Source organism: Nerophis ophidion, linkage group LG15 (assembly GCF_033978795.1).
Source record: "Nerophis ophidion isolate RoL-2023_Sa linkage group LG15, RoL_Noph_v1.0, whole genome shotgun sequence".
Lineage (NCBI taxonomy): Eukaryota > Metazoa > Chordata > Actinopteri > Syngnathiformes > Syngnathidae > Nerophis > Nerophis ophidion.
Window position 1 is genome coordinate 20,365,505 of NC_084625.1, and position 26,950 is coordinate 20,392,454.

Sequence of the window (26,950 nt, forward strand, 5' to 3'; positions counted from 1 at the left end):
TATCCCAAATAGCTGCAATCACCTGTTACCTTCTCTTAAGGTATTGATTTGTGATTTCCCAAAGCGCCTGTACATGTACAAGAAGGAGAAACACTGGTGTTGTAACTTATGGGTTATATAGTTAATGTGTGATGATCATTCATAATTTGCATACTTGATTTAATTGCTGATCTATCATTATTTACAGTTAAAAAAAAGTTAAAAGGGAATTGATTTGACTTATACATGTATTTGATATTGATTATTTGACAAACACTGACACAAAGGGAACTAAGATACTGCATGTTCCACAATTCATTGCGGCAAACCGGATGTAAAAAAAGACCGGGAGCAGGTGCATTGTGGTTGTTGAGATTGAGCATTACGAGTCTAAGGGTGAATGAATGAACGACAGATGATAACAAGATAAAATAAATGGCAAATGGTTCTACTTATATAGCGCTTTTGTACCTTTTTTTTTAAGGAACTCAAAGCGCTTTGACACTATATCCACATTCACACACATTCTCACACTGATGGCGGGAGCTGCCATGCAAGGCGCTAACCAGGACCCATCAGGAGCAAGGGTGAAGTATCTTTCTCAAGGACACAACGGACGTGACTAGGATGGTAGAAGGTGGGGATTGAACCAGGAACAGTCAGATTGCTGGCACGGCCACTCTCCCAACTTCACCACGCTTTGTACGTCCATTTTTTTCTCATATAAAGTACAACTTTTTTTTACACATTACCAACGTCCTGTCCAATACTTTGCTCGTAGTTAATCTACAACGGGCATGTCTGCATGATCCACCACCATCTTTGTTATGTCCGCGCCTGTGTGGGGCGCGGACTTTCTGGCATCACTTCCTGTGTGGGGCGTGGTCTTTCTGGCATCACTTCCTCTCCAAACTCACTTTGTAAATTGTCAATGAGTCCATAAAGAGCTAAGTGCCGGACATTCAAAAAAATACACAGCTGACTTACGCGTGTAAAAATTTGTCCGAGGAGGGGGACCTTAACCGCTGATTTAGTGTGGCTGAAACGGGGCTGAGGCTAAATAACTATTTGTTTACCTCTTAAGGCCCAAGCTGTTCGTTTACATGTTTGTTTTTTTATTTCTCTTTGCTATTTGGGCTTATTGGACCCTAATTGGAATACTTACTAAAATATATATTTTAATATGATGTACTTAGTCCATAAGTACACAAACGTGTACGTCATGTGTAGTGACATACAAATTTTTATTTTTACACTTTTTTTTTTCCAAATTCTATTGTATGTTATACTCTTCTGACACCACCAGATAGCAGTATAAGTGGCCATATGTCGGCATAAGACCCCAATTCAGTAGTGTAAACTATTTTGGAAATAGGAGCTAAAAGGTGATGTCGACGCATGTGGCCACTAAGGCCTTTAGAGGTTTTTAAGGGGTTAAACTACTTACTGTAGCCATGGCCAAAGTCACAGTCAGACACTAAACTTTTCTCCACAAAACTGAAAAAATGGCAAATCAGAAGTGTGAGCACAAGAACTGGGTGTAATACTGACAAATATGTGGCATAACTCGGTTGGTAGAGTGGCTGTGCCAGCAACTTGAGGGTTCCAGGTTCAATCCTCGCTTTCACCGTCCTAGTCACCGCCGTTGTGTCGTTGGGCAAGACACTTTACCCACCTGCTCCCAGTGCCACCCACACTGGTTTAAATGTAACTTAGATATTGGGTTTCACTATGTAAAAGCACTATATAAATATAATTCACTTCACTTCACAAATGGCTCCTTTCCTTTAGCGGTGTATTCTTTTGTTAGAATAATCATGTATATATATTATCACACAACTTTAGTATGCTTAAAGTCCGTTTCTATAGTTATTAGCTATTGTGCTTAAGCTGTACTTTTTCCATCTGTGCAAGGACAAAATATTCTTGTCTGAGGGGTGGCCTCAGCCGCAGATGTTATCTTTGTTTTAGGCCGCTAACAGCCAAGGACTTCAAGGACTCAACATAGATAAGACAACAGCACGCAAACGAAGCAGAGACAAGGAGAAATCCGTCACATATTGTGCGTCCTGGACCTGCTTTGCATAATATATGTGACCACTCCTTTTAGAGGCGGCCTCAGTGATGTTGACTGTGGAACTCCTGAATAAATAGAGGGACGCGGGAGCTGAATCTTAGACCGTAGGGCGAGACTGCGACTAAGTGTGCAGCGCCATGCGTTCTCCTCATGAGCTAAATTGAATTCCTTGTTCCTTGCTTCTTGTCTGTTTAATAGATGTCATCAGTGTTTGAACCTGACACCTTTGTGTTACTTTCTGCATGCAAGTTACAATGGTTGGTCGGCTAAGTGACCCATGCTCACAACATCAAAGTAGTCATTTCAGACCGAAGCACAGTGTTTCCTCATGCTCGACAAAAAAAAAGCCTATTTTAGCCCCGCGATCATCTTTTCCAAAGTTAAACACACATTTTAATACGGGATAGTGTCATTTCAACTTTAAATAATACGCTTCAAGATGACTTTTTATGACGTGCTGACTTGTAATTGGGAGAATGCTCCGCACGCCTAAGTTATCCCGGGGTGACCAGCCTCGAAACCCTGAGTGACAATTAGCGGCGCTGGAATTCTCTCGTTGCTGCTTTTCGAAATAACACTGATTGCTGTGATTTATTGCGAGCAGAAGATTTGTTTCCCCCCGGTGCAGAAATTCATGTGCGAGGTGGCGTGCCAAGGATGAACTCCACATGTAATAAATCCAATCTGGTTGCAGCTAAATAATACACAAAAAGACACTACCGTATCTACAGAGGAAGACGGGATGTTTTGACATGCAGATGGTTGCCCTTGGCAACCCGGAGCTGAATACATTTCACAGGACAGCTTTATGTCCCCGCCAATATTATAATTATGATAATTGTCAAGTGAGTGACAAGAACTCCATTCTGCAGTCGTACCAGTTTAATGTTTACTTGCATTAAAGAGAGATGTATCACATGTGACAATTGACTCTTGGTTTAATGCACCATTTGTTCCCCTGATCTAATTACCGAGCACTTTGGCATACACAGCTGATCATCACTGCTTTTTAATACAACTCGGCTATTTAATTATAGTCTGTAAGGGTGTTGCCTTTCTCCTGCCTCGTCACTGATCTACTGTGACAGTTAAGGTTAATTGCTGTTCCAGCCAAGAATTCAAATAATATTAAACTGGCCAAACAAGATCTTCCCATAACTTAATTACAGTAGTAAAGGCCCAAAGAACAACAAGGCGCCGTCAGTTAGACAGGGAGCGACCGTATGTTGAATACTGTCAAGCGTGTGGTCAGGGGTGGGGGTAAAGAAGACCCCATTCCATTGTCGGTGAGGATTTGGATAAAGCTGGGGACATACACTATATTGCCAAAAGTATTTGGCCACCCATCCAAATGATGAGAATCAGGTGTCCTAATCACTTGGTACGCCAGGGGGGTTGCAGCTTACTGCCGGGTTCGTTCCACCTGGAATGCACTCGGACCACTCTGGACAAGACGTGCAGGTAGGAACATGATTTATTCTTCGAAAATCAAAGAAGTAGCAAAAACAGAAAACAAGCAGAAGGGATAACGTGCCAATCGCACTGGAAGCTAAGGCTACCACTTAGCATAGACCAGGAGACAAGAAATACTCACGTAACAGGTTGCGTGTAGAAAACAATAAAGCCAGGCAGACTGACCGGCAAAGGCAGGCTTAAATAATGCCCCAGAGTAGTGCTCGGGAAACAGGTGAGCGTCCCGAACAGCAATCAGAGACAGGTGGAAAAAATAAGCACCCATGGTTACTAAAAACAAACTCAAGGGTGCACCAAAACAGGGACTGAGGGAGTCCAAAACTAACAGAAAATAACAAAACATGATCCGGGCCACGGATCATAACACGTCCACAGGTGTATACAATCAAGCACTTAGGCATGGAGACTGTTTCTACAAACATTTGTAAAAGAATGGGCCGCTCTCAGGAGCTCAGTGATTTCCAGCGTGGAACTGTCACAGGGTGCCTGCCAACTGTGCAGCAAATCCAGGCGTAAAAAATGTCCTCGCTCCTAAATATACCAAAGTCAACTGTCGGCTTTATTATAAGAACATGGAAGAGTTTGGGAACAACAGCAGCTCAGCCATGAAGTGATAGACCACGTAATATGACAGAAAGGGGTCAGCGGATGCTGATGCGCATAGTGCAAAGAGGTCACCGACTTTCTGGACAGTCAGTTCCTACAGAGCTCCAAACTTCATGTGACCTTCCAGTTAGCCCACGTACAGTACGCAGAGAGCTTCATAAAATGGGTTTCCATGGCCGTGCAGCTTCATCTAAGCCATACATCACCAAGACCAATGCAAAGTGTCGGATGCAGTTGTGTAAAGCAGAGCGTTGGAGACACCGTCTCTGGAGTGTTGAAACACGCTTTTCCATCTGGCAAACTGATGGACAAGTTTGGGTTTGGAGATTGCAAAGAGACTGCATTGTGCCAAGTGTGAAATTTGGTGGAGGAGGAATTATGATTTGGGGTTGTGTTTCAGGAGTTGGGCTTGGCCCCTTAGTTCCAGTGAAAGGAACTTTGAATGCTCCAGGACACCAAAACATTTTGGACAATTCCATGCTACCAACCTTGTGGGAACAGTTTAGAGCAGTGGTCCCCAACCACCGGGCTCGATTGATACCGGGACGCAGAAGAATATTTTATTCATTTTTATTAATAATTTTTTATAATTTTTATTTTATTTTATTAAAACAATATAAAAAACACAAGATACACTTACAATTTGGGCAACAACCCAAACAACCTCCCTTTTTCATGACAAAGAAAAAAAAAAAGAACTCCCCGTATTTTTCGAACAAGGCGCACTTAAAATATTTTTATATTCTCAACAATTGACAATGCACCTCATAACCCGGCGCTTAATCAATTTTGGCTGTGTTAAACTGAAAGCAATTGTATTTAGTACATGGTGTAATGATAAGTGTGACCAGTAGATGCTAGTTACACATAAGAGATAAGTGTTGACTGCAAGTTGACGCCTGTTAAATAAATGACGCTAAGCAAGCAACACAAACACTTTGATGTTTCATGAAGAATATAGAAAACTTGTCCAAAAAGTTTTAGTACGACTTGTGTAAGCTACAAATCCAGCACCACTTGATGGAACGCGGCGCTTTCAACTACGGTAGTCAGACGTACTGTGCTTCAACACACAGGTATTATTATGGTGTGTGTGTAAAGGCCCAAAGTGGTACCTATCAGGAGACATATTATCTGGTGTTTTGTTTCGCAATATTATGAAATAACCAACTTCTGTTGTATTGATACCTGCTGATTTTTGTTTGGGATCTGCATAAGTCCCAAAAATTGCAGACCGTGCGCCGTTGTAGTTCGCCCCATTGTCAATTTGCTATTTTCTTGTTGTGGGTCATTCATCCTCAACTGTTGCTATTTCTAACATAGAGTAGTTTACACTTGTAACTCATATTTGTCAGTAGACTCGCTATGGAAGAGCTAAAAACTACTGGTGCAACAAAGATGACGGGGAAAAGTGGAGCGGCGTAATTAAGATCGTAAATAAGAGACGGTCAGAGAGAGCGGCTTGAAGATAATCTATGCAATATTTTGACCAAAGAACCACCATTACATGTTATGTAGGACACAAGGAAGTGTTTTAAATGTAGGAAAAATAAATCATAAATGACTCCTTTAATGTGTCTTATAATCCAGACCGCCCTATTGTCCAAAAAATATGGTACTTATTATTTATTTATCATGTCATTATTATTTGTCCATTGAACTGTTTTATAAGTGTATTTCCTGTATGATTCCTCTAAGTTTTAACATTTTCTTCGGTAAAAAGCACTGACTTTGCATATGTTCTGATTAAATACAAGGCAGAAATGTGAGCTAAGGCTGCAGTGAGTTGCTACCCTCTTAATGCATAAAGTAGTTCTCACAGAAGGACTTATGTGAGCTGGTGGGTGCTGAAGGCTGCTGTCTTTCTACAGACAGGAAAATAATGAGGTCTTTTACAACAAAGTATCAACAAAGAGCTTCCCCTGAAGAAGGAAAGTGTTGGGTTATTAATACACTATACTTCGAAAGCAAAGGTAAGATCACAAATGATTTAATAGTTTTATGTTTAAAAAAAAAATGGGATAGAGAAGTATTTCAAAAATACAAACAACTATTTAGAAGCCCACTGAAACCCACTACTACCGACCACAAAGTCTGATAGTTTATATATCAATGATGAAATATTAACATTGCAACACATGCCAATACGGCCGGTTTAGTTTAATAAATTACAATTTTAAATTTCCCGCAAAGTGTCCTGTTGAAAACGCAACGGAATGATGACCCTTATGTTGACGCATGCTTGTGACGTTATTGTTTAGCGGACATTTTATCCCAGCACCATTCACGGCTAAAAGTCGTCCGATTTAATCGCATAATTGCACAGTATTCTGGACATCTGTGTTCCTGAATCTTTTGCAATTTGTTCAATTAATAATGGAGACTACAAACAACAATGCATTTGGTGGAAAGCGGCGTATTTCGGACGGCTGTAGCAACACAAACACAGCCGGTGTTTCTTTGTTTGTTGTGAAGCTTTAATATGGAACAGAGCGGTAGAGCGAACAAGTTTCTCTACCACATGTCAACCGGAAAGAATCGGTGAGAAAATTGTGGTAATAAGTTGGCTCTTAACGTAAACATGAGCGGAGCTTGTGTCGTTCTTCCTGCAGCAGCTGTCAAAGAGGCAGCTGCGACTTTCTTGGCTCCTCCATGGCTTCACTCAGAGACACTGGCGGTCACCACACCCCTCCGACTTTCAGATAACCTCACTAAAACACTAGTAACGCCATAATCAGATAAGGGATTTTCCAGTATTATCCTAGTAAATGTGTCTAATAACATCTGAATCGCTCCTGCCGAAGACTTTTTATTTATTTTTTTCTTCTAGTCCTTCATTGTCACTATCCTCATCCACGAATCTTTCATCCTCGCTCAAATTAATGGGGAAATTGTCGCTTTCTCGGTCAGAATCGCTCGCGCTGCTGGTGTCTATGATTGTAATCAATGTGGGGATGTGAAAAGCCCTCACGCCGGTGACGTCACGCGCACATCGGCTTCTACTTCCGGTACAGGCGAGGCTTTTTTATTAGCGACCAAAAGTTGTGAACTTTATCGTCGTCGTTCTCAACTAAATCCTTTAAGCGAAAATATGGCAATATCGCGAAATGATCAAGTATGACACATAGAATAGACCTGCTATCCCCGTTTAAATAAGAACATCTCATGTCAGTAGACCTTTAAGGAAAATTTGTCTGTAAATGTTGGAAAGCTGAACTTTGAATTCCAGCCACATAGTGGCAGATAACAAAAATAGAACCCTCAGGTGTATACCTACAAAATAAACAACAAACATTAGCATGATAACGTTAGCATGCTAATGTTGGCATGCATCAAGTACCAGAATATATGACAAAATTATTGCGCTGATATTAACATGCCGGCATTTCAACAGAAAGTATGCATCAAATGCTAAAATACCAGACTCTAAGGTGTATACCTGGGGGAAAAAAGCTACAAAAGTGAGCATGAAAGATTTGCATGCTAACGTGAACATGCCAACAGTAAGCACGTGTCTGCAAAATCTGCAAAATTAGTGAGTCGACTTTAGTGCGCTAATATTAACATGCTGGCATGCCAATAGTAAGTATGTATCAAGTGCCAAAATACCTGACTCTTGGGTGTATACCTGGGGAAAAATAAACACAAGCAGGCATGAAATATTTGCCCGCTAACGTTAGGATGCATCAAGTACCAAAACACGATGGTACCTCAACTTAACCATGCCCCAACTTCAGAGTATTTTGAGATAAGTACTGTCTCTCCAAGGAAAATCTGATTTACAAGTATCCTCGCAATTAGTTGGCGTACCAAAGGTCTGGTCTTACTTGATACTGTAGCATTAGCTTATAGCAAGAGATCAACATATTATTTTTTTTTTTTTTAACCATGTGAACGAAGAAAATGAGTGTGAAAAACAGTATTGAGCAGAAGTGCCAACTTGGCCAAGCAATTCAAACAATTTACTGCTACTGTGCACAACATTGAAGCAGAATGAGTCCAACCCCAGCCAAGGATGATAAAATACTATATAAATGGTGGACATTTATCCATAAAAATATGGAGAAGTCGCTGATTTCATGTTTGAAAGAGAAGTAGCTAGAAGGAGTTACCGCAGAAATAAGCTCTCCTTCTAAAAACTGTACTTTTTTCTTAAAATGTTTTAATTCATTTTCAATTTGTTGAAATTATTTATATTTTGAGTTATTAGAGCCATCACAGACTTAGTGAAGGCCTACTGAAACCCATTACTACCGACCACACAGTCTGATAGTTTATATATCAATGATGAAATATTAACATTGCAACACATGCCAATACGGCCGGTTTAGTTTACTAAATTACAATTTTAAATTTCCCGCGGATTTTCCTGTTGAAAAGGTCGCGGAATGATGACGCGTGTTTGTGACGTTATTGGTTGGAGGGGACATATTAGCCCAGCACCACTTACGGCTAAAAGTCGTCTCTTTTCATCGCACAATTACACAGTATTCTGAACATCTGTGTTGCTTATCTTTGGCAATTTGTTCAATAAATAATGGAGAAGTCAAAGTAGAAAGATGGAGTTGGGAAGCTTTTAGCCTTTAGCCACACAAACACATGGTGTTTCCTTGTTTAAAATTCCCGGAGGTGAAGCTTTACTATGGATCACGACTAAATGTCAACCGGCAGTTTTCGGTGAGAAAATTGTCGAAATAAGTCACCTCTCACTGGAGATCAGTGGAGCCAGCGTCCTCCTGCTGCCATGACTTCTCTCAGAGACTCTGGCGTCAAAACACCCGTGGCCACACCCCTCCGACTTTAAGGTACTCTTTAACTCACTAAAACACTAGCAACCCAATAGGCAGATAATGGATTTCCCGAATGTATCCTAGTAAATGTGTCTAAAAACATCTGAATCGCTCTCACTTGCCCTCGCCTTTTTTTTTTTTTTCTCTATGCCTTCACTCTAAATTTCCTCATCCACGAATCTTTCATCCTCGCTCAAATTAATGGGGAATTTGTCGCTTTCGCGGTCCGAATAGGTCTTGCTGCTGGAGGCTCACATTATAAACAGTTTGAGAATGTGAGGAGCCCTCACACCGGTGACGTTGCGCGCACATTCTTCCGGTAAAGGCAAGGCTTTTTTATTAGCGACCAAAAGTTGCAAACTTTATCGTGGATGTTCTCTACTAAATCATTTCAGCAAAAATATGGCAATATCGCGAAATGATCATGTATGACACATAGAATGGACCTGCTATCCCCGTTTAAATAAGAAATTCTCATTTCAGTAGGCCTTTAAGCCTGTACATTGAGGCACTACTGTAAATCTCTTTAAGGTGAATATTTGCAAAAATAGCTAAAAAAAAAAAAAAAAGACAACATGCTAACAGTATGTGTGCATCAAGTACCAAAATATCAGACTCTGATGTATACACCTGCAAATTTATCTTGCATGCTAACATTACAGTAGCAGGAAAATGTAGGTTTATTTTTATTTTCCTCCATCCCGAAGACGGATTTAGATTAGATTTAGATTTAGATGGAAAATGCGAGACTACTGGTCTGGGTAAGGAGTCAGTTAAATTAGAACAAGTTTTTTCTGCTTTGAGTGTTTCAGAGTTGGACATGTGTTTTACTGAGGTGGCTAACTATGATGCGTGCAGTTTATCAAAGCAACAAACAAACAATCGGAAAATCCCCGTTACTGAGATGGCTAACCATGATGTGTGCAGTTTATCAAAGCAACAAACAAACAATCGGAAAATCCCCGTTACTGAGGTGGCTAACCATGATGCGTGCAGTTTATCAAAGCAACAATCAAACAATCGGAAAATTCCTGTCGTATCAATTCCTAGATATGGTCGTAACTATACTAAATGCACTGGGCATAATAAACACAACATTATTAATATTGCTACTACGGATAATTTGATCAAAAACTCCCTAAAACAGCCCACTACCTATAATATAGGTTTTTTAAACATAAGATCATTGTCTCCTAAAACGTTGTTAGTTAATGATATTATCAGAGACAACAATCTTAACGTCATCGGTCTCAGCGAAACCTGGCTTAAACCAAACGACTTTTTTGCGCTAAATGAGGCATGTCCTCCTAACTTTACACATGCGCATATTGCCCGTCCGCTCAAAAGGGGTGGGGGGGTCGCACTAATATACAACGAAAACTTTAACCTTAGTCCTAACATAAATAATAAATATAAATCGTTTGAGGTGCTTACTATGAGGTCTGTCACACCGCTGCCTCTACACCTGGCTGTTATCTACCGCCCCCCAGGGCCCTATTCGGACTTTATTAATGAATTCTCAGAGTTCGTTGCTGATCTAGTGACACACGCCGATAATATAATCATAATGGGGGACTTTAATATCCATATGAATACCCCATCGGACCCACCGTGCGTAGCGCTCCAGACTGTAATTGATAGCTGTGGTCTCACACAAATAATAAATGAACCCACGCATCGCAACGGTAATACGATAGACCTAGTGCTTGTCAGGGGCATCACCGTTTCCAAAGTTACGATACTCCCGTATACTAAAGTATTGTCCGATCATTACCTTATAAAATTCGAGGTTCAGACGCATGTTCGTCAAACTAATAATAATAATACCTGCTATAGCAGCCGCAACATTAATACAGCCACAACGACAACTCTTGCTGACCTACTGCCCTCGGTAATGGCACCATTCCCAAAGTATGTGGGCTCTATTGATAACCTCACTAACAACTTTAACGACGCCCTGCGCGAAACCATTGATAACATAGCACCGCTAAAGTTAAAAAAGGCTCCAAAAAAGCGCACCCCGTGGTTTACAGAAGAAACTAGAGCTCAGAAATTATTATGTAGAAAGCTGGAACGCAAATGGCGCACGACTAAACTTGAGGTGCACCATCAAGCATGGAGTGATGGTTTAATAACTTATAAACGCATGCTTACTTTAGTTAAAGCTAAATATTACTCAAATCTCATCCACCGTAATAAAAACGATCCTAAATTTTTGTTTAGTACGGTAGCATCGCTAACCCAACAAGGGACTCCTTCCAGTAGCTCAACCCACTCAGCTGATGACTTTATGCAATTCTTTAGTAAGAAAATTGAAGTCATTAGAAAGGAGATTAAAGACAATGTTACAACGTGTAAATGGAATAAAACAGACAACATGTTTACTTGACCCTCTTCCTGGGAAACTGATCAAGGAGCTCTTTGAATTATTAGGTCCATCAGTGCTAAATATTATAAACTTATCACTCTCCTCGGGCAGTGTTCCCCTAGCATTCAAAAAAGCGGTTATTCATCCTCTTCTTAAAAGACCTAACCTCGATCCTGACCTCATGGTAAATTACCGACCGGTGTCTCACCTTCCCTTTATTTCAAAAATCCTTGAAAAAATTGTTGCGGAGCAGTTAAATGAACACTTAGCGTCTAACAATCTATGTGAAACCTTTCAATCCGGTTTCAGGGCAAATCACTCCACGGAGACAGCCCTCGCAAAAATGACTAATGATCTATTGCTAACGATGGATTCTGATGCGTCATCTATGTTGCTGCTCCTCGATCTTAGCGCTGCTTTCGATACCGTCGATCATAATATTTTATTAGAACGTATCAAAACACGAATTGGTATGTCAGACTTAGCCCTGTCTTGGTTTAACTCTTATCTTACTGATAGGATGCAGTGTGTCTCCCATAACAATGTGACCTCGGACTACGTTAAGGTAACGTGTGGAGTTCCCCAGGGTTCGGTCCTTGGCCCTGCACTCTTCAGCATCTACATGCTGCCGCTAGGTGACATCATACGCAAATACGGTATTAGCTTTCACTGTTATGCTGATGACACCCAACTCTACATGCCCCTAAAGCTGACCAACACGCCGGATTGTAGTCAGCTGGAGGAGTGTCTTAATGAAATTAAACAATGGATGTCCGCTAACTTTTTGCAACTCAACGCCAAAAAAACGGAAATGCTGATTATCGGTCCTGCTAGACACCAAACTCTATTTAATAATACAACTCTAACATTTGACAACCAAACAATTAAACAAGGCGACACGGTAAAGAATCTGGGTATTATCTTCGACCCAACTCTCTCCTTTGAGGCACACATTAAAAGCGTTACTAAAACGGCCTTCTTTCATCTCCGTAACATCGCTAAAATTCGCTCCATTCTGTCCACTAAAGACGCTGAGATCATTATCCATGCGTTTGTTACGTCTCGCCTCGACTACTGTAACGTATTATTTTCGGGTCTCCCCATGTCTAGCATTAAAAGATTACAGTTGGTACAAAATGCGGCTGCTAGACTTTTGACAAGAACAAGAAAGTTTGATCACATTACGCCTGTACTGGCTCACCTGCACTGGCTTCCTGTGCACTTAAGATGTGACTTTAAGGTTTTACTACTTACGTATAAAATACTACACGGTCTAGCTCCATCTTATCTTGCCGATTGTATTGTACCATATGTCCCGGCAAGAAATCTGCGTTCAAAGGACTCCGGCTTATTAGTGATTCCCAAAGCCCAAAAAAAGTCTGCGGGCTATAGAGCATTTTCCGTTCGGGCTCCAGTACTCTGGAATACCCTCCCGGTAACAGTTCGCGATGCCACCTCAGTAGAAGCATTTAAGTCTCACCTTAAAACTCATTTGTATACTCTAGCCTTTAAATAGACTCCCTTTTTAGACCAGTTGATCTGCCGTTTCTTTTCTTTTTCTTCTATGTCCCACTCTCCCGTGTGGAGGGGGTCCGGTCCGATCCGGTGGCCATGTACTGCTCGCCTGTGTATCGGCTGGGGACATCTCTGCGCTGCTGGTCCGCCTACGCTTGGGATGGTTTCCTGCTGGCTCCGCTGTGAACGGGACTCTCGCTGCTGTGTCTTGGATCCTCTTTGGACTGGACTCTCGCGACTGTGTTGTATCCATTGTGGATTGAACTTTCACAGTATCATGTTAGACCCGCTCGACATCCATTGCTTTCCTCCTCTCTAAGGTTCTCATAGTCATCATTGTCACTGACGTCCCACTGGGTCATTATTGTCACCAATGTCCCACTGGGTGTGAGTTTTCCTTGCCCTTATGTGGGCTTACCGAGGATGTCGTGGTGGTTTGTGCAGCCCTTTGAGACACTAGTGATTTAGGGCTATATAAGTAAACATTGATTGATTGATTGATTATGGATTACAGCCCAATAATTAAAAATAAATCTGTCCAAACCCCCACCACAATACACTGGTACACAAACATCCATCCATCCCATCTACCGCTTATTCCCTTTGGCGTGACGGGGAACTGGTGCCTATCTCAGCTACAATCAGGCGAAAGGCGGGATACACCCAGGACAAGTCGCCACCTCATTGCAGGGCTGGTCCACAAACAAACACTGTTAAAAGCCATGCTACATGTGTCGCATAACATTATTGTGGCTGTAGACAACCTCATGAAACACTCGATTCCCTTCTCAGGGCATAAACTGCACAGCTAGTTTGGCCTGAATCAATTCCGATTAATTTTTAGGTGGCCAACAACTAGAGTAGAACTTTCCTCAGGCCTGTGTGTTAATAAAGTTAAAAAAAAAAAATAAAAAAAAATAAAACACTTTACCTCGGGGACACTTTATTGTGTACAGGAAAAAGAGGAGAGCTGTAACATTTTAAAAGCAGCATACTTGCGACCATTTATCACAAGGCCAATTTACTGCTCTGCCAAACCTTCTATGAGTGCTTCCCTGTCAAGGATAGTACTGCATGTTCAGCTCCAACATTTGTTTCACTTTTGGAACCTTGCTGAGGGTTCTAATTACCAAGGTTTGGTCTCCACATGAGCTTAATGGGAAGGGGCGCAAGGTTAAATGGATTAGCACACTGATGGGCCTCAGCCAACACCACTAATAAACCCCGATGATAGCGCAAAATTGTAGAATAAAATTCTTCAGATTTTAGTCATAGCATGAAAAAGATGGTACTAAAGCACAGATTTCAAACTCAAGGCCCAGGGCCGAGATCTGTCCCACCACATAACTTTTTTATGGCCTGCAACCACATTTTATATGGCCAGCCAGTACACTTTTATATGGCCAGCCAACATATTTTCTTATGGCCTGCCAGGACATTTTTAAATGGCCTGCCACGACATTTTATTTGGCCTGCCACGACATTTTTACATGGCCTGCCACAATATTTTTATATGGCCTGCCACAACAATTTTATATAGCCTGCCAGCACATTTTTAAATGGCCTGCCATCACATTTTTATATGGCCTTCCACCACATTTTTATATGGCCTGCCACCACATTTTTACATGACCTGCTGTGATATTTTTATATGGCCTGCCATGATATTTACATGGCCTGCTACCACATTTTATATGACCTGTCATGACATTTTTACATGGCCTGCCACGACATTTTTAAATGGCCTGTCACATCTTTTTAAGTGGCCTACAAAAGTCTGTAAATAATGTGTATCAATAAAGAACTTTATCATTTATTACTAAATGTTTTCATTCTTTCCATTTTGACAGAAAATAATACTGCATGCAATGGAAACTTTTAAATTGTTATATATATATATATATATATATATGTAGGTTTTGCTAAAATGAAAAAGACTTAAATATCTGCTTGACTCAAGGAGTTCATAGCAAATTATCCGTCAAAATTTTACAATTTGTACAATTGTAAAAACTGGAAGCTCTGTCGCCAGAATTTTTGCCTAAAGGAAAAACTGTGCTTTCATTTTTCCATCTACAGTGATACACCGGAAAAAATAACAATTGTCAATTTTACGGTTAAAAAACAGCGATACCATTTTCCCATTTACAGTAATACATTGGGAAAACAACAACAGTAGACTTTAAAGTAAAACATAGTAGAACAGTTTTTCTTTATACTGAAATATGCTGTAAAACCCATCGTAAATTTTACGGTAAACAATAGCAACTCAATTGCCAGAATTTTTACACATTTTATTTTACACGTCGTAAAAAAAAATGACCTATTGCATCAACAAATGTGTGATAATATCATGGGGAAAATCTTTATACATTTATATTCCTACCTACATTATTAGCTGTTACAAGTGAAGTGGCCCTCATCAAAAAGGAGTTTGACATTCCTGGACTAAAAGTATTTCCTTGGGTCGGCAACCCAAAATGTTGAAATAGCCACATTGGACCAAAAAAAAAAAAAAAATCATCTGTCTGGAGCCAAGACAAATTAAAAATGTTATATAAGTGTTATAAAGAAGACAGCACATGATGTAAGTGTTTGTATTAGCTAAATTAGCCTACTATCAAATGATGACACAAATCTTCGTCGACAGAAATGTTGTATTTGAAATATTATTCTCTCATTTTTGCAACATTGGAAAACATTAGTAAAACAGAGGCTCCTGGAAATTACTCGCTTAGAATGGCAAAAAGTATAGATGTGTGTGTCCAAGTTAAAGGAAATGGCAGGCTGTCTTCTTCTAATGGATTTATTACAATCTTTGCAAATTGGGTAACGTTTGCTGTGGTCTGGAACAACGTGGCTCACCTACAACTATCAGAAATGCAGCCAAGATTACCGAAAGACAATGTGTCACGATACATACAAATATGAATTAAATACACAGAGGACATAAATAAAGGAAACTAAAAGAGCTCAAATATACCTACAAACGAGGCATAATACATACAGGTAGCCTAAATAGCATGTTAGCATAGATTAGCTTGCAGTCATGCACTGACCATATATGCCTGATAAGCACTTCAGCAAATCAATCAAATCAACAAAGCTCACCTTGGTGCATTCACGCACAGCATAAAACATTTGATGGACAAAATGAGACAAAGGAGTGGCATAAAACACGTCTTTCTGTGGCAGCATCGGAGAAAGTTGTATATGTAAATCCTAATGCTAAATTAGGATTCCTAAATAAATCCTAAATAACACTGCACCAGCGCCACTTAAGCACTTTGCCCAGTTTATATCTGCTGTGACAACTAGAAACACACGAGCCTCCACCAGGGGGCAGTGTAGCGTACCCAGATGTAAAGCATATTTTGCACAATCAGCGTTTTCATATAAAGCCATAAGGAATGGAACGAACTCACAACAAACTTGAAAAGTTGAACAGACTACGCTTCATTTACAATTGAAGTTAAAAAGTGACTTTGGAGCAATCAAAGCTGCTCACACGGTCACTAAGGTGGGCACTATGTTTGGCAGATCAACTTAATGTGTATTATATTTATCCATAACAGCATTTTTGTTGTAAATTGTGAGGTGTGTCTGTTAAAATCATGGTTGTTTTTGTTTTTTTACAAATGATGACAGATGTGAACAAGAGCATGTATTGTCTTTGTGTGATGATGTAAATGAGATGTGGTTGTATCGTATATTAAGTATGTGTCCATGAAAGGGCATTTTATGACTTTTCTTAATTTGATTACGTGATATGATATGATTTTATTGTCATAATTTTATTGCATGATTTTTGTATCCCTTTAATTTAGGTAGCCAGGGACTGCAGATGAAAATTAGTTATTTAGCTATAATTTTGTACAGAACATATCTGTCTTTGAGCTTAATTTTTTTTGTGCATTGTCCCTTCAAATAAAGACTAAACTATATTTATATAAACAAACTACGATAAGTTCAAGGATCGCTGAAATTAGTAGGACAAAACGGTGCTTGCCAAATATTGTCATCAGTGAAGCATGTATAATATAAACAGTGGGATTTCTAACAATTAAGAAGTTGTGTTTCATGTTTGTCCTTAGACAGAAAATATATTAAACAAAAAATATATATTTTCTGAAAGAGGTCCAGGGAGCCACTAGGACGGCACTAAAGTGTGGCTCGAGAGGCGCGGGTTGCTGAGCCCCGCTTTAGAATGATTTGTCACGTGTTCAACTCGCTAACTGTGTGCAAACATGATCCCACACAGCAAGCGCGGCGTGGGTGCAACAAAGCGGTGTAATTGCCGCTGCAAAACATCCAAGAGCACGTTGATTAAAGAGTTCCGTTTCAGGGGAACCCACCGTTCCTGACACCCGCTGAAATCCATTTGCAAGGGTGGCTTTTTCTAATAAAAACACTTCATTCCCCACTCACCGAAAAAAAAAACCGCGCATATTGCGCGTAAAATTGCACGAGCAAGTGAAAACACCGGACAAAGTGTTTGAACAGACCATTGCTGTTCTGCAGGAGCGTACTGTATTCCCGCCCGCAGCAGCTGTCGCGAAACCACTCTTTCACACCCACACGCACAAAAAGTAGTATTTACTTAAAACCACCTTTGTTTGTCAGTGGCGAAGCTATAATAGTGCTATCGAATATTGAGAGAAGGCCAAGAAACACACCCACTGTAATGCAGAGCAAACATGGAATGTAAAGTCCAAATGCTTTTATCATGACTAACCTGAAGAAATTATAAAAACAAGATAACTTTGTGAATATGTATGACTGTGTGGGCTGCAGTGGAGGGAGGCTTTATCCTACGCTCAGCTCATTCATGCATGAATACTAAATAGTGATATTTACTCATATGATTTAGAACCAGGCAGAAACTTCAAAAAAAAAAAAAAATGCATTTTAAAAAAGTCAGACTGTGTGATTTGACACCCAAACTTCTCAATGCATTGAATCAAACGTGTGCTTTCTGAGGACATTCCCACCAAGAAAAATGCCATTCAGGTGATAATGACGCTGCGAAATGGGCCCCTTTGGGTTTTTGATGGGGAGAAAGTGGATGCACGCTGACCTCAGATGACACCTTTCTTCCTTCAGCTGCAGGAGCCCCGTTAAATGTGTACAAGCTTGGCAGGTCTGCTCCCAGCCTGAATAGTCTCTGGAGTATGAATCTTGAAAGTTCTGCTGTCAATTTTTTTTTATCTCAAATCTCAAACAAGGAATTTGGCCATCAGTCAAAAGTGGCAGATCTACAACTGATAGAAGACAAATGACTCATCCCACTCACAGATTCAAAACTCATTAGAAAGTTGTTAATGCGTTTTTTTCGGTTAAGACAATGAGCACCCATAATTGGATTTTCAATGTTAATATGGAAATTATTTGTCCCCTCCTTGTGCCTGCAAAAGCATCATTCTAAACAACATATGGATGGGTGTAGAATTCAGTGTGCAGCACGGTGGTACAGGGGTCCGTGCATGTGCCTCACAATACGAAGGTCCTGAGTAGTCCTGAGTTCAATCCCAGGCTCGGGATCTTTCAGTGTGGAGTCTGCATGTTCTCCCCGTGATTGCGTGAGTTCCCTCCGGGTACTCCGGCTTCCTCCCACCTCCAAAGACATGCACCTGGGAATAGGTTGATTGGCAACACTAAATTGGCCCTAGTGTGTGAATGTGAGTGTGAATGTTGTCTGTCTATCTGTGTTGGCCCTGTGATGAGGTGGCGACTTGTCCAGGCTGTACCCCGCATTCCGCCCGAATGCAGGTGCTGCAAAGGCTCCAGCACCCCCCGCCACCCCAAAAGGGACAAGCGGTAACAAATGGATGGATGGATGGATAGAATTCGGTATTTTTAATAGGCACTGACGGAATTAAGTTGGTGCTACCGGGTACCGATTCACATAAAATCAACCATCGTTACATGTGACGTCATATCTGATTGCAGACAATGCACCGACTCAAACACTTGGCAGGCAAACAAGCGCCCAAGCAGTACTCCGAGAGCATTACGCCAAACTGCCTCTGGGTAATGTTACAATTTTTGATGCCAACAAAGCAAGAAACAGGCACTCAAAAGTACAGTAATGCTCCACTTTTCCAAAATGTGCAAACTTAATGCTACTTGGTTTTGCTATACACATGCTAATGAATAGCATTTTACATGGCAGTTTCAACAGCTTCAAATTTGTTAATGAAAACGATAACTAAGATGCATGTGTGAGAAATATTAAACTAACAGTACAAACAGTTTCAGGGTGCAGCATGAGATTAGATTGGCCCATTCCGCGTCGAGCAGGGGTGTCAAACTTATTTTAGATCGGGGGCCACATGGAGAAAAATGGACTCCTGAGTGGGTCGGACTGGTAAAATCACAGCACAATAACTTCAAAATAAAGACAATTTCAGACCCACTCGACGTCCATTGCATCCGGTCTCCCCTAGAGGGCGTGGGGGTCACCCACATCTGTGGTCCTCTCCAAGGTTTCTCATAGTCATTCACATTACATCACATTGAATATTTTGTACATATGTAGCATCATCTACAAAGATACAAATACTTGCTAGTGTGACATCCGGTGGACACATTTAGAACAGCAGTTTCTTTCAATCAAAAATTTCAGGTTAATTTTTATACTTGGCCAATTCATCCCGCAGACCGGATACAACCTGTTTGCGGGCCTGATCCGGCTGTACGTTTGACACCTCTGGCTTAGAGGGAAAGACTGCAGCCTATCCACTACTACGTTTCGAAATTGCAACTGCATGCAAAGTCTACCATATAACACTTGCAAATGAGACTCAGAAATGTAATAAGAAAACAAGCTATAACAATGGCTCTTTTTTAAATGCTACATTTAAAAAATGTATTTTATTAGCGACGCAAAACTACCGAAAATTTGTTGTATCGATTACCGTTATTGATTCCCGGGTCGTGGGAAAAAGTACAGTTCAAATGTGAAAAGGTACCCATCCGTATCCTCGGTCATGTTGTTATTCCCCGCTTTCACACTTTTAAAAAGTAATTTTGGATCACCCAATATTTCAGAACCGTCTCACTTGCACACCTTTTGTATGAAGGAGCGATCCTGCCATACGTGCTACGATCAATGTGGCCATGCAAGCTTATCCATGAATGTCTCCCGGTGCAACACGGGGAGGCACTGTTCCAAGCAGCATCAATAGAAGCAAAGCAGAAAATATTGCTTTGAGAAATTTAAATTAGATGATTGTCGACCACTTTTGCCCTCACCAAGGACAATGTAGATTAATAGAGAAATTTACAGCACACACAAATATATTCTGTGGAGCAGCATGCCTGGCATCTAATCTGACTTTAATTGTGGGATTCAGCTTTTGAACAGAAATGGCACAGCATTTGAGGATTTGCATCGCATTATTCATTTGCATTCCTAGCATTGGCAGCTCTCATTTTCGTGCAGTAATTATTTCGCTTCCAGTAATTTAGGTATTTGTCACACTTGATTTGGACCACAGTTAAAACAGCTTAATTGGATCCTAATTGGAAGACGGTTCCTCCCCCAGATTTTAGCAGTCATCAGGACCTCATGTACATGTACTGATCTGTCTCCGCTCAGGATGGTCTCCTGCTGGAGAGTTGAGTTTATACCAAAAAGTTCTATTTTGGTTTCATCTGACCACATGACATTCTCCCCATCCTCTGCTGTATCATCCATGTATCCATTTTGGTATAAACTCAACTTGTCGTGTTTGGACGAAAAGGAATACTGAGTCGCATCCCAAGAACACCATACCTACTGTGAAGCATGGGGGTGGAAACATCATGCTTTGGGGCTGTTTTTCTGCTAAGGGGACAGGACTGTGACAACTCTTCTTCGGCATTGTAATGCCGGTGTGGTTTTCCCGTGGATGCGTCGAAGCGATGAACACAACAAGGTAAGTTATAAATGGATTTATTAAATAATAAAAGGCTAGGAACAAAAACACTGCTGTAAAGAGAAAGCAAACCAAAAACAGAAAAACACTTCCTCAGCATGTGAGCTGGAATAAACAAATGGCTTAGCGTAAAAGCTAGCGAGAATATACATACAAAGATGAAGGTCGAGAGTCGTCAGTGTTGCGCGTGGGCAAATTAGGATCCGAGAATGAGTGAACAGAAAAGGTGAGCTTAAATAGGAGGGTGATAATTATTAGCAGGTGTGCGGGGCGAGACAGAGAATGAAAAAACAAACACGTGAAGATCTGAGCAGCAGATCGCAACAGTATTCCCCCCCAACAAAAGACAGATACCAGATGTCTTAAAAAACAAACAAAAACTTGAACCCCCTCCCCAAAACCAGAAAAGTTCACAAACGAAGGGAGGGCGGAGGGAGGCCACGGTGGAGGGTCGCCAGATCGCATGTCCCCGAATCCACCGAGGACACATCATGTGGCGGCGGCGGGTGGAACGCTGCTGCCGAAAAAGTTTTGGCGGGCGACCTCGAAAAGGCCACATTAGTGGCCGCATCGCAGGATGAGGTGCCCGGCGAGGCGGACGACCCGGGCACGGCCACATCCGTGGCCGACATGGAGGAGGGAGTGTCTGGCGAGGAGGATGACCTCGCAGAGGCCACGCCCGTGATCGACGTGGTGGACGACGCCTCAGCACCGAAATCCCAGCAGGCTTGGAAGCAGCAGACGAGGGTGCGGGGACTGCAGCCAAAGCAGGCCCGAGTGCAGCTGGCGAGGATGATGCGGGTGCTGCAGCCGCAGGAGTCGTCGGAGGCGGCCTGGGAGCCGCAGGAGTCGTCGGAGGCGGCCTGGGAGCCGCAGGAGTCGTCGGAGGCGGCCTGGGAGCCGCAGGAGTCGTCGGAGGCGGCCTGGGAGCCGCAGGAGTCGTCGGAGGCGGCCTGGGAGCCGCAGGAGTCGTCGGAGGCGGCCTGGGAGCCGCAGGAGTCGTCGGAGGCGGCCTGGGAGCCGCAGGAGTCGTCGGAGGCGGCCTGGGAGCCGCAGGAGTCGTCAGCGTAGAAGCAAACGGCGACGTCGTAGAGGCAGGCGTATTAGTCGTCGGCAGTGCTTGGCGGCGTGGAGCTGGTACCGGCGCTTGGCGGCGTGGAGCTGGTACCGGCGCTTGGCGGCGTGGAGCTGGTACCGGCGCTTGGCGGCGTGGAGCTGGTACTGGAGTAGGCTCCAGCCCTGTCGACACAGTTGTAGGCTCCAGCCCTGTTGTCGACGTTGGTGTGGGCTCCAGCCCCGTCGTCGACACTGGTGCTGGAGTAGGCTCCAGCTCTGGAGCTGGTACTGGAGTGGGCTCCAGCTTTGGAGCTGTTGCTGGAGTGAGATCCAGGCTAAAGTCTGTAACTGGTATGAGAACCAGTTCTGGGTCGGAGGCTGGTGTGAGAACCAGGTGGGAGTCTAGTGCTGGTTTGAGAACCAGGCTAGAGTTCAAAACTGGTGTGAGAACCAGACTAGAGTTCAAAACTGGTGTGAGAACCAGGCCCGAAAAAGCTGCTGGTGTGTGAACCAGGCGAGAGTCGAATTCTGGCGTGAAAACCAGGTTAGTGTCATGTGCTGGTGTGAGAACCAGACTGGGAGCAGGTGTCGGCTTCAGCCGAGGAGCAGGTGTCGGCTTCAGCCGAGGAGCAGGTGTCGGCTTCAGCCGCGGAGCAGGTGTCGGCTTCAGCCGAGGAGCAGGCACAGGGGTCTGCCGAGGAGAACTAGGGGACTGGCTGTGAGCAGGACTAGGACTATGATGAGTGATAAGACAAACACTAGGACTCGGGCAAGGACTTGAGAGAGGACCAGGACTTACAATCACACTAGTGCTTTGAGAAGGGCTTGGGCAACGACCAGGACTTACAGTCATACCAGGGCTTGGGCAAGAACTAGGACGAACGGTCAAACTAGGGCTTGGGCAAGGACTGGGACTAACAATCAAACTGGTGCTCGGGCAAGGACTAGGACAAAGACTAGGACTTACAGTAACACTGGGGCTCGGACAAGAACTTGGGTAAGGACTAGGGTTCGGACGGAACACAGGTGGAGGAGGTCTACAAGGCCGTTGAGACTTGGCCGGGGAAAAAACAGGTGGAGGAGGTCTACAAGGCCGTTGAGACTTGGCCGGGGGAAAAACAGGTGGAGGAGGTCTACAAGGCCGTTGAGACTTGGCCAGGGGAAAAACAGGTGGAGGGCTAGGAGGCTTAGTAGTTTTAAGAAGAGGTAGCGTCTGCCCTACCTCCGCAACACAGCTATAGGCCGTAGCCCCCCCCTCCAGACGGGAATCCCAGACCCGTTCCCTGTGGTCAGGGACTGACCATAAGGGAGGGTGGTGGGAGGTTTGGAGGCAGGCAGACCCCTCCCCTCTATATTGTCCAGAGTGTCCCTTTGAAAAGGGAGAAAAAACTTTGGACTTGGGCAGAGAATGAGGTTTAAACGGTGGGTTAGAAGAAAAACTAGGTGACTGAGGTTGACTAGAATAATAAGAAAAAATATCCTGATACTTTTGTATCTTATTATTAATGTTATTGTCATTTGAAAATGGCTGAGAAAACGAATCTTCCCCTAAAAATTCCTTGTTGATGACGTCATCATCGGAGGACGGGCCCGCGCCACCGGGGGGCGTCGACGAAATGACGTCATCTGCGCGGGACACAAGTTGGGAATTTGCCCAGTCGGTAAAACTGTTAGCAAAGTGTGTTATTGGGTCCCCAAACAATGGTGTAGGGGTCCTGTGTGCCGACTGTAGGCTGCTGTGTTCGTGAGGAGGGAGACATGGAGTGGGAAAGGCTCTGTCGCCCGACGAAGCCATACTTCGCGGCTTCCGCCGACGCGGACGAGCGCGAGCGCTGCGGGAGGGAAACTCACCGCTCCCGGAAGCATCGATCGGAACCAGTCTTCCCTCCAGGTCCCACATCATGCTTTCGTCTGGATTGCATCGGAGAGTCTCAGCCTCCATCGCTCGGAATACCCTCCATGTGCCTTCGTCGAAGGTCTCCTCGTGGTTGCCAGACGCGGAAAAACTCTTTAATGCTCGGATCCTACTGTGACAACTCTTCTTCGGCATTGTAATGCCGGTGTGGTTTTCCCGTGGATGCGTCGAAGCGATGAACACAACAAGGTAAGTTATAAATGGATTTATTAAATAATAAAAGGCTAGGAACAAAAACACTGCTGTAAAGAGAAAGCAAACCAAAAACAGAAAAACACTTCCTCAGCATGTGAGCTGGAATAAACAAATGGCTTAGCGTAAAAGCTAGCGAGAATATACATACAAAGATGAAGGTCGAGAGTCGTCAGTGTTGCGCGTGGGCAAATTAGGATCCGAGAATGAGTGAACAGAAAAGGTGAGCTTAAATAGGAGGGTGATAATTATTAGCAGGTGTGCGGGGCGAGACAGAGAATGAAAAAACAAACACGTGAAGATCTGAGCAGCAGATCGCAACAAGGACGATTGATTTGTGTTAAGGAAAGAATAAATGGGGCCATGTATCGTGAGATTTTGAGTCAAAACCTCCTTACATCAGTGAGAGCTTTGAATGGTTGACCAAATACTTATCTTCCACCATAATTTACAAATAAATTCTTTAAAATTCCTACAATGTGAATTCCTGTTTTTTTTTCCACATTCTGTCTCTCACAGTTGAAGTGTACCTATGATGAAAATTACAGACCTCTGTCTACATTTTAAGTGGGAGAACTTGCACAATCGGTGGCTGACTAAATACTTTTTTGCCCCACTGTATATGTATGTACATATATATATATATATATATATATACATATATATATATATATATATATATATATATATATATATATATATATATATATACGCACACCTACACCTGTGTACATATTGTTTTGTTATTTTAAGCATTTATCATCATAATAATCATAATCATAATAATTGTGATTCAGATGTGAATTAATTATTTTTAGCACATCTACTGTTTTGCATCTATATTTATCACCTTTGAAATGTGCATGCAAACTGGCACACAAATGGATGCGCTGCAGTCAGAAGAGGCGATGACTGCAATATGGCATAAAGTGAATATAGAGAATCTTCCACGCTCTTGTCCACAATCGACATATATTCAGATAGATATAATATACAATAATATTAAATAGGTCATCCGTGCAGCAATTTCATCTCTGAGCTGATCAATTATTTAAGCACTGATTTGGAGACAGCAGAAACGGTGTCCAACAGGTTTTTTGTAAAGGTGTTTGTTTTCTTCTGTACAAAAACAACTTGTTGCAAAATGCATTTTCTTGCAACTGGATCATCCCAGCGCACACTCGCAGTTAGTGCCAAGCGGCTAAAAAGCGGGTTCTGTTGTTGTTCCCATTGCAGGACTTCTTCTAAAATGTAGAGAAAACGTGGTACATCATTCTAGTTGCCTGTTGCAGGTTCAAAACATAGAAAAAGGCCAGGTAAAAGGATAACAACATGAAGGTTGACGGAAATGAATGTCTTCATGGTGACAGTTGCGTAGTGCACATAAAATTATTTTTGAAATATGATGACCTGCACAACCTATGCAGGCCAAGCAATTTTATAGTTTTATAGTTTATAGTTTGCACAAGCTGTTCAGCACTTGTTTGAGTCTTCGTAAATCAAGCTCCTACTGTATAAACAACATACATTCATTGTTTGACTAACTGTATCTTCCACACTACCAGTATGGCTGTTGTTGGTAACAAAAAAGTTATTTTAGGTCTCTGATCCGGAATCTTGATTGCACTCTTTCAGCAATATCGGTCAGATCAACTAAAATCCTGCTTTCTTTCTATTTGATAGTCGCGGTTATCCTTGTGATTTCGTCTCTCCGTGGGTACTTCAAAAACGACCGGTCTCCCGGGGAATTTTTTCAAAGCTAAAAATCCCCCGCCCCTTTTTAAAATACCCCTAAGCCGTTTTTTCAGCGTTTGAATCCAGTTTACTCGAAGAGCCTTGCCACATCTCATCTGCCAGACGATATATCTCCTGGAGGCTTGTGCGCGCACACAGAGCCAATGCTTTTAGCCCTCTTTCCCATTTCGAAAGGAACACAAAAGGCCAAGGCGCCTGTCCTCTTAACAAGAGCGAGCCGGAGCACAGAGTGCAATATCAAACCAGCGCCTAGCTTACGTTGCCATGGCGATAATGGCAGAGCCCATTGTCTCTTTATTTTTCTTCCACCTCATGTTGGTAATTTGGTTTTTTCAGTGTCAAAGATAGACCTTGTCAGTGAAATACCACAGTGACCTTAGAACACCATTAACATTACAAAATGTGTTTACTATAGACTTGTTTGAAGAAAGCCATGCATCTTCACAATAAACTGGCAAACAAAAGAGTACAGCAGTAAAATGTTTGTTTTCAGTTGTATCTTGTTACCCATTAAAGGCCTACTGAAACCCACTACTACCGACCACACAGTCTGATAGTTTATGTATCAATGATGAAATATTAACATTGCAACTCATGCCAATACGGCCTTTTTAATTAAAGGCCTACTGAAATGAGATTTTCTTATTTAAAACAGGGATAGCAGGTCCATTCTATGGGTCATACTTGATCATTTCGCGATATTGCCATATTTTTGCTGAAAGAATTTAGTAGACAACATCCACGATAAAGTTCACAACTTTTGGTGCTGACAAAAAAGCCCTGCCTCTACCGGAAGTCGCAGACAATAACATCACAAGTGTGGGGGCTCCTCACATATTTACATTATTTTTAATGGGAACCTCCAACAAAAAGTGCTATTCGGACCGAGAAAACGACAATTTCCCCATTAATTTGAGCGAGGATGAAAGATTCGTGTTTGAGGATATTGATAGCGACCAACTAGAAAAAACAAAACAAAACAAAAACGTGATTGCATTGGGACGGATTCAGATGTTTTTAGACACATTTACTAGGATAATTCTGGGAAATCCCTTATCTTTCTATTGTGTTTCTAGTGTTTTAGTGAATTTAATAGTACCTGATGGTCAGAGGTGTGTCTCCACGGGTGTCTTGACGCCAATGTCTCAGGGGAGTCGACGGCAGCTATGGATAGCACAAGCTCAGCTGATCTCCGGTAAGAAGCGACTTTTTACCACAATTTTCTCACCGAAACCTGTCGGTTGACATTCCGTCGTGATTCATGTTTGCTTGACCACGCTCTGATCCATAGTAAAGTTTCACCTC

The 26,950-nt window shown here is 42.3% G+C and overlaps 1 protein-coding gene across 5 annotated transcripts in view; it reads right to left on the reverse strand.

Moving 5' to 3' along the window:
• Nucleotides 1-26,950, reverse strand: part of LOC133569383 (protein disulfide-isomerase TMX3-like) — a 175,717-nt gene that overhangs the window by 54,945 nt on the left and 93,822 nt on the right. For 2 of the 5 annotated variants that reach the window (XM_061921670.1, XM_061921673.1), the window contains exon 16: nucleotides 7,745-7,763. The exons of the other annotated variants lie outside the window; for them this stretch is intronic. In XM_061921670.1, the coding sequence (XP_061777654.1) occupies nucleotides 7,745-7,763 (19 nt within the window). The remainder of the gene's footprint in view (nucleotides 1-7,744; nucleotides 7,764-26,950) is intronic. 5 annotated transcript variants of the gene reach the window in all.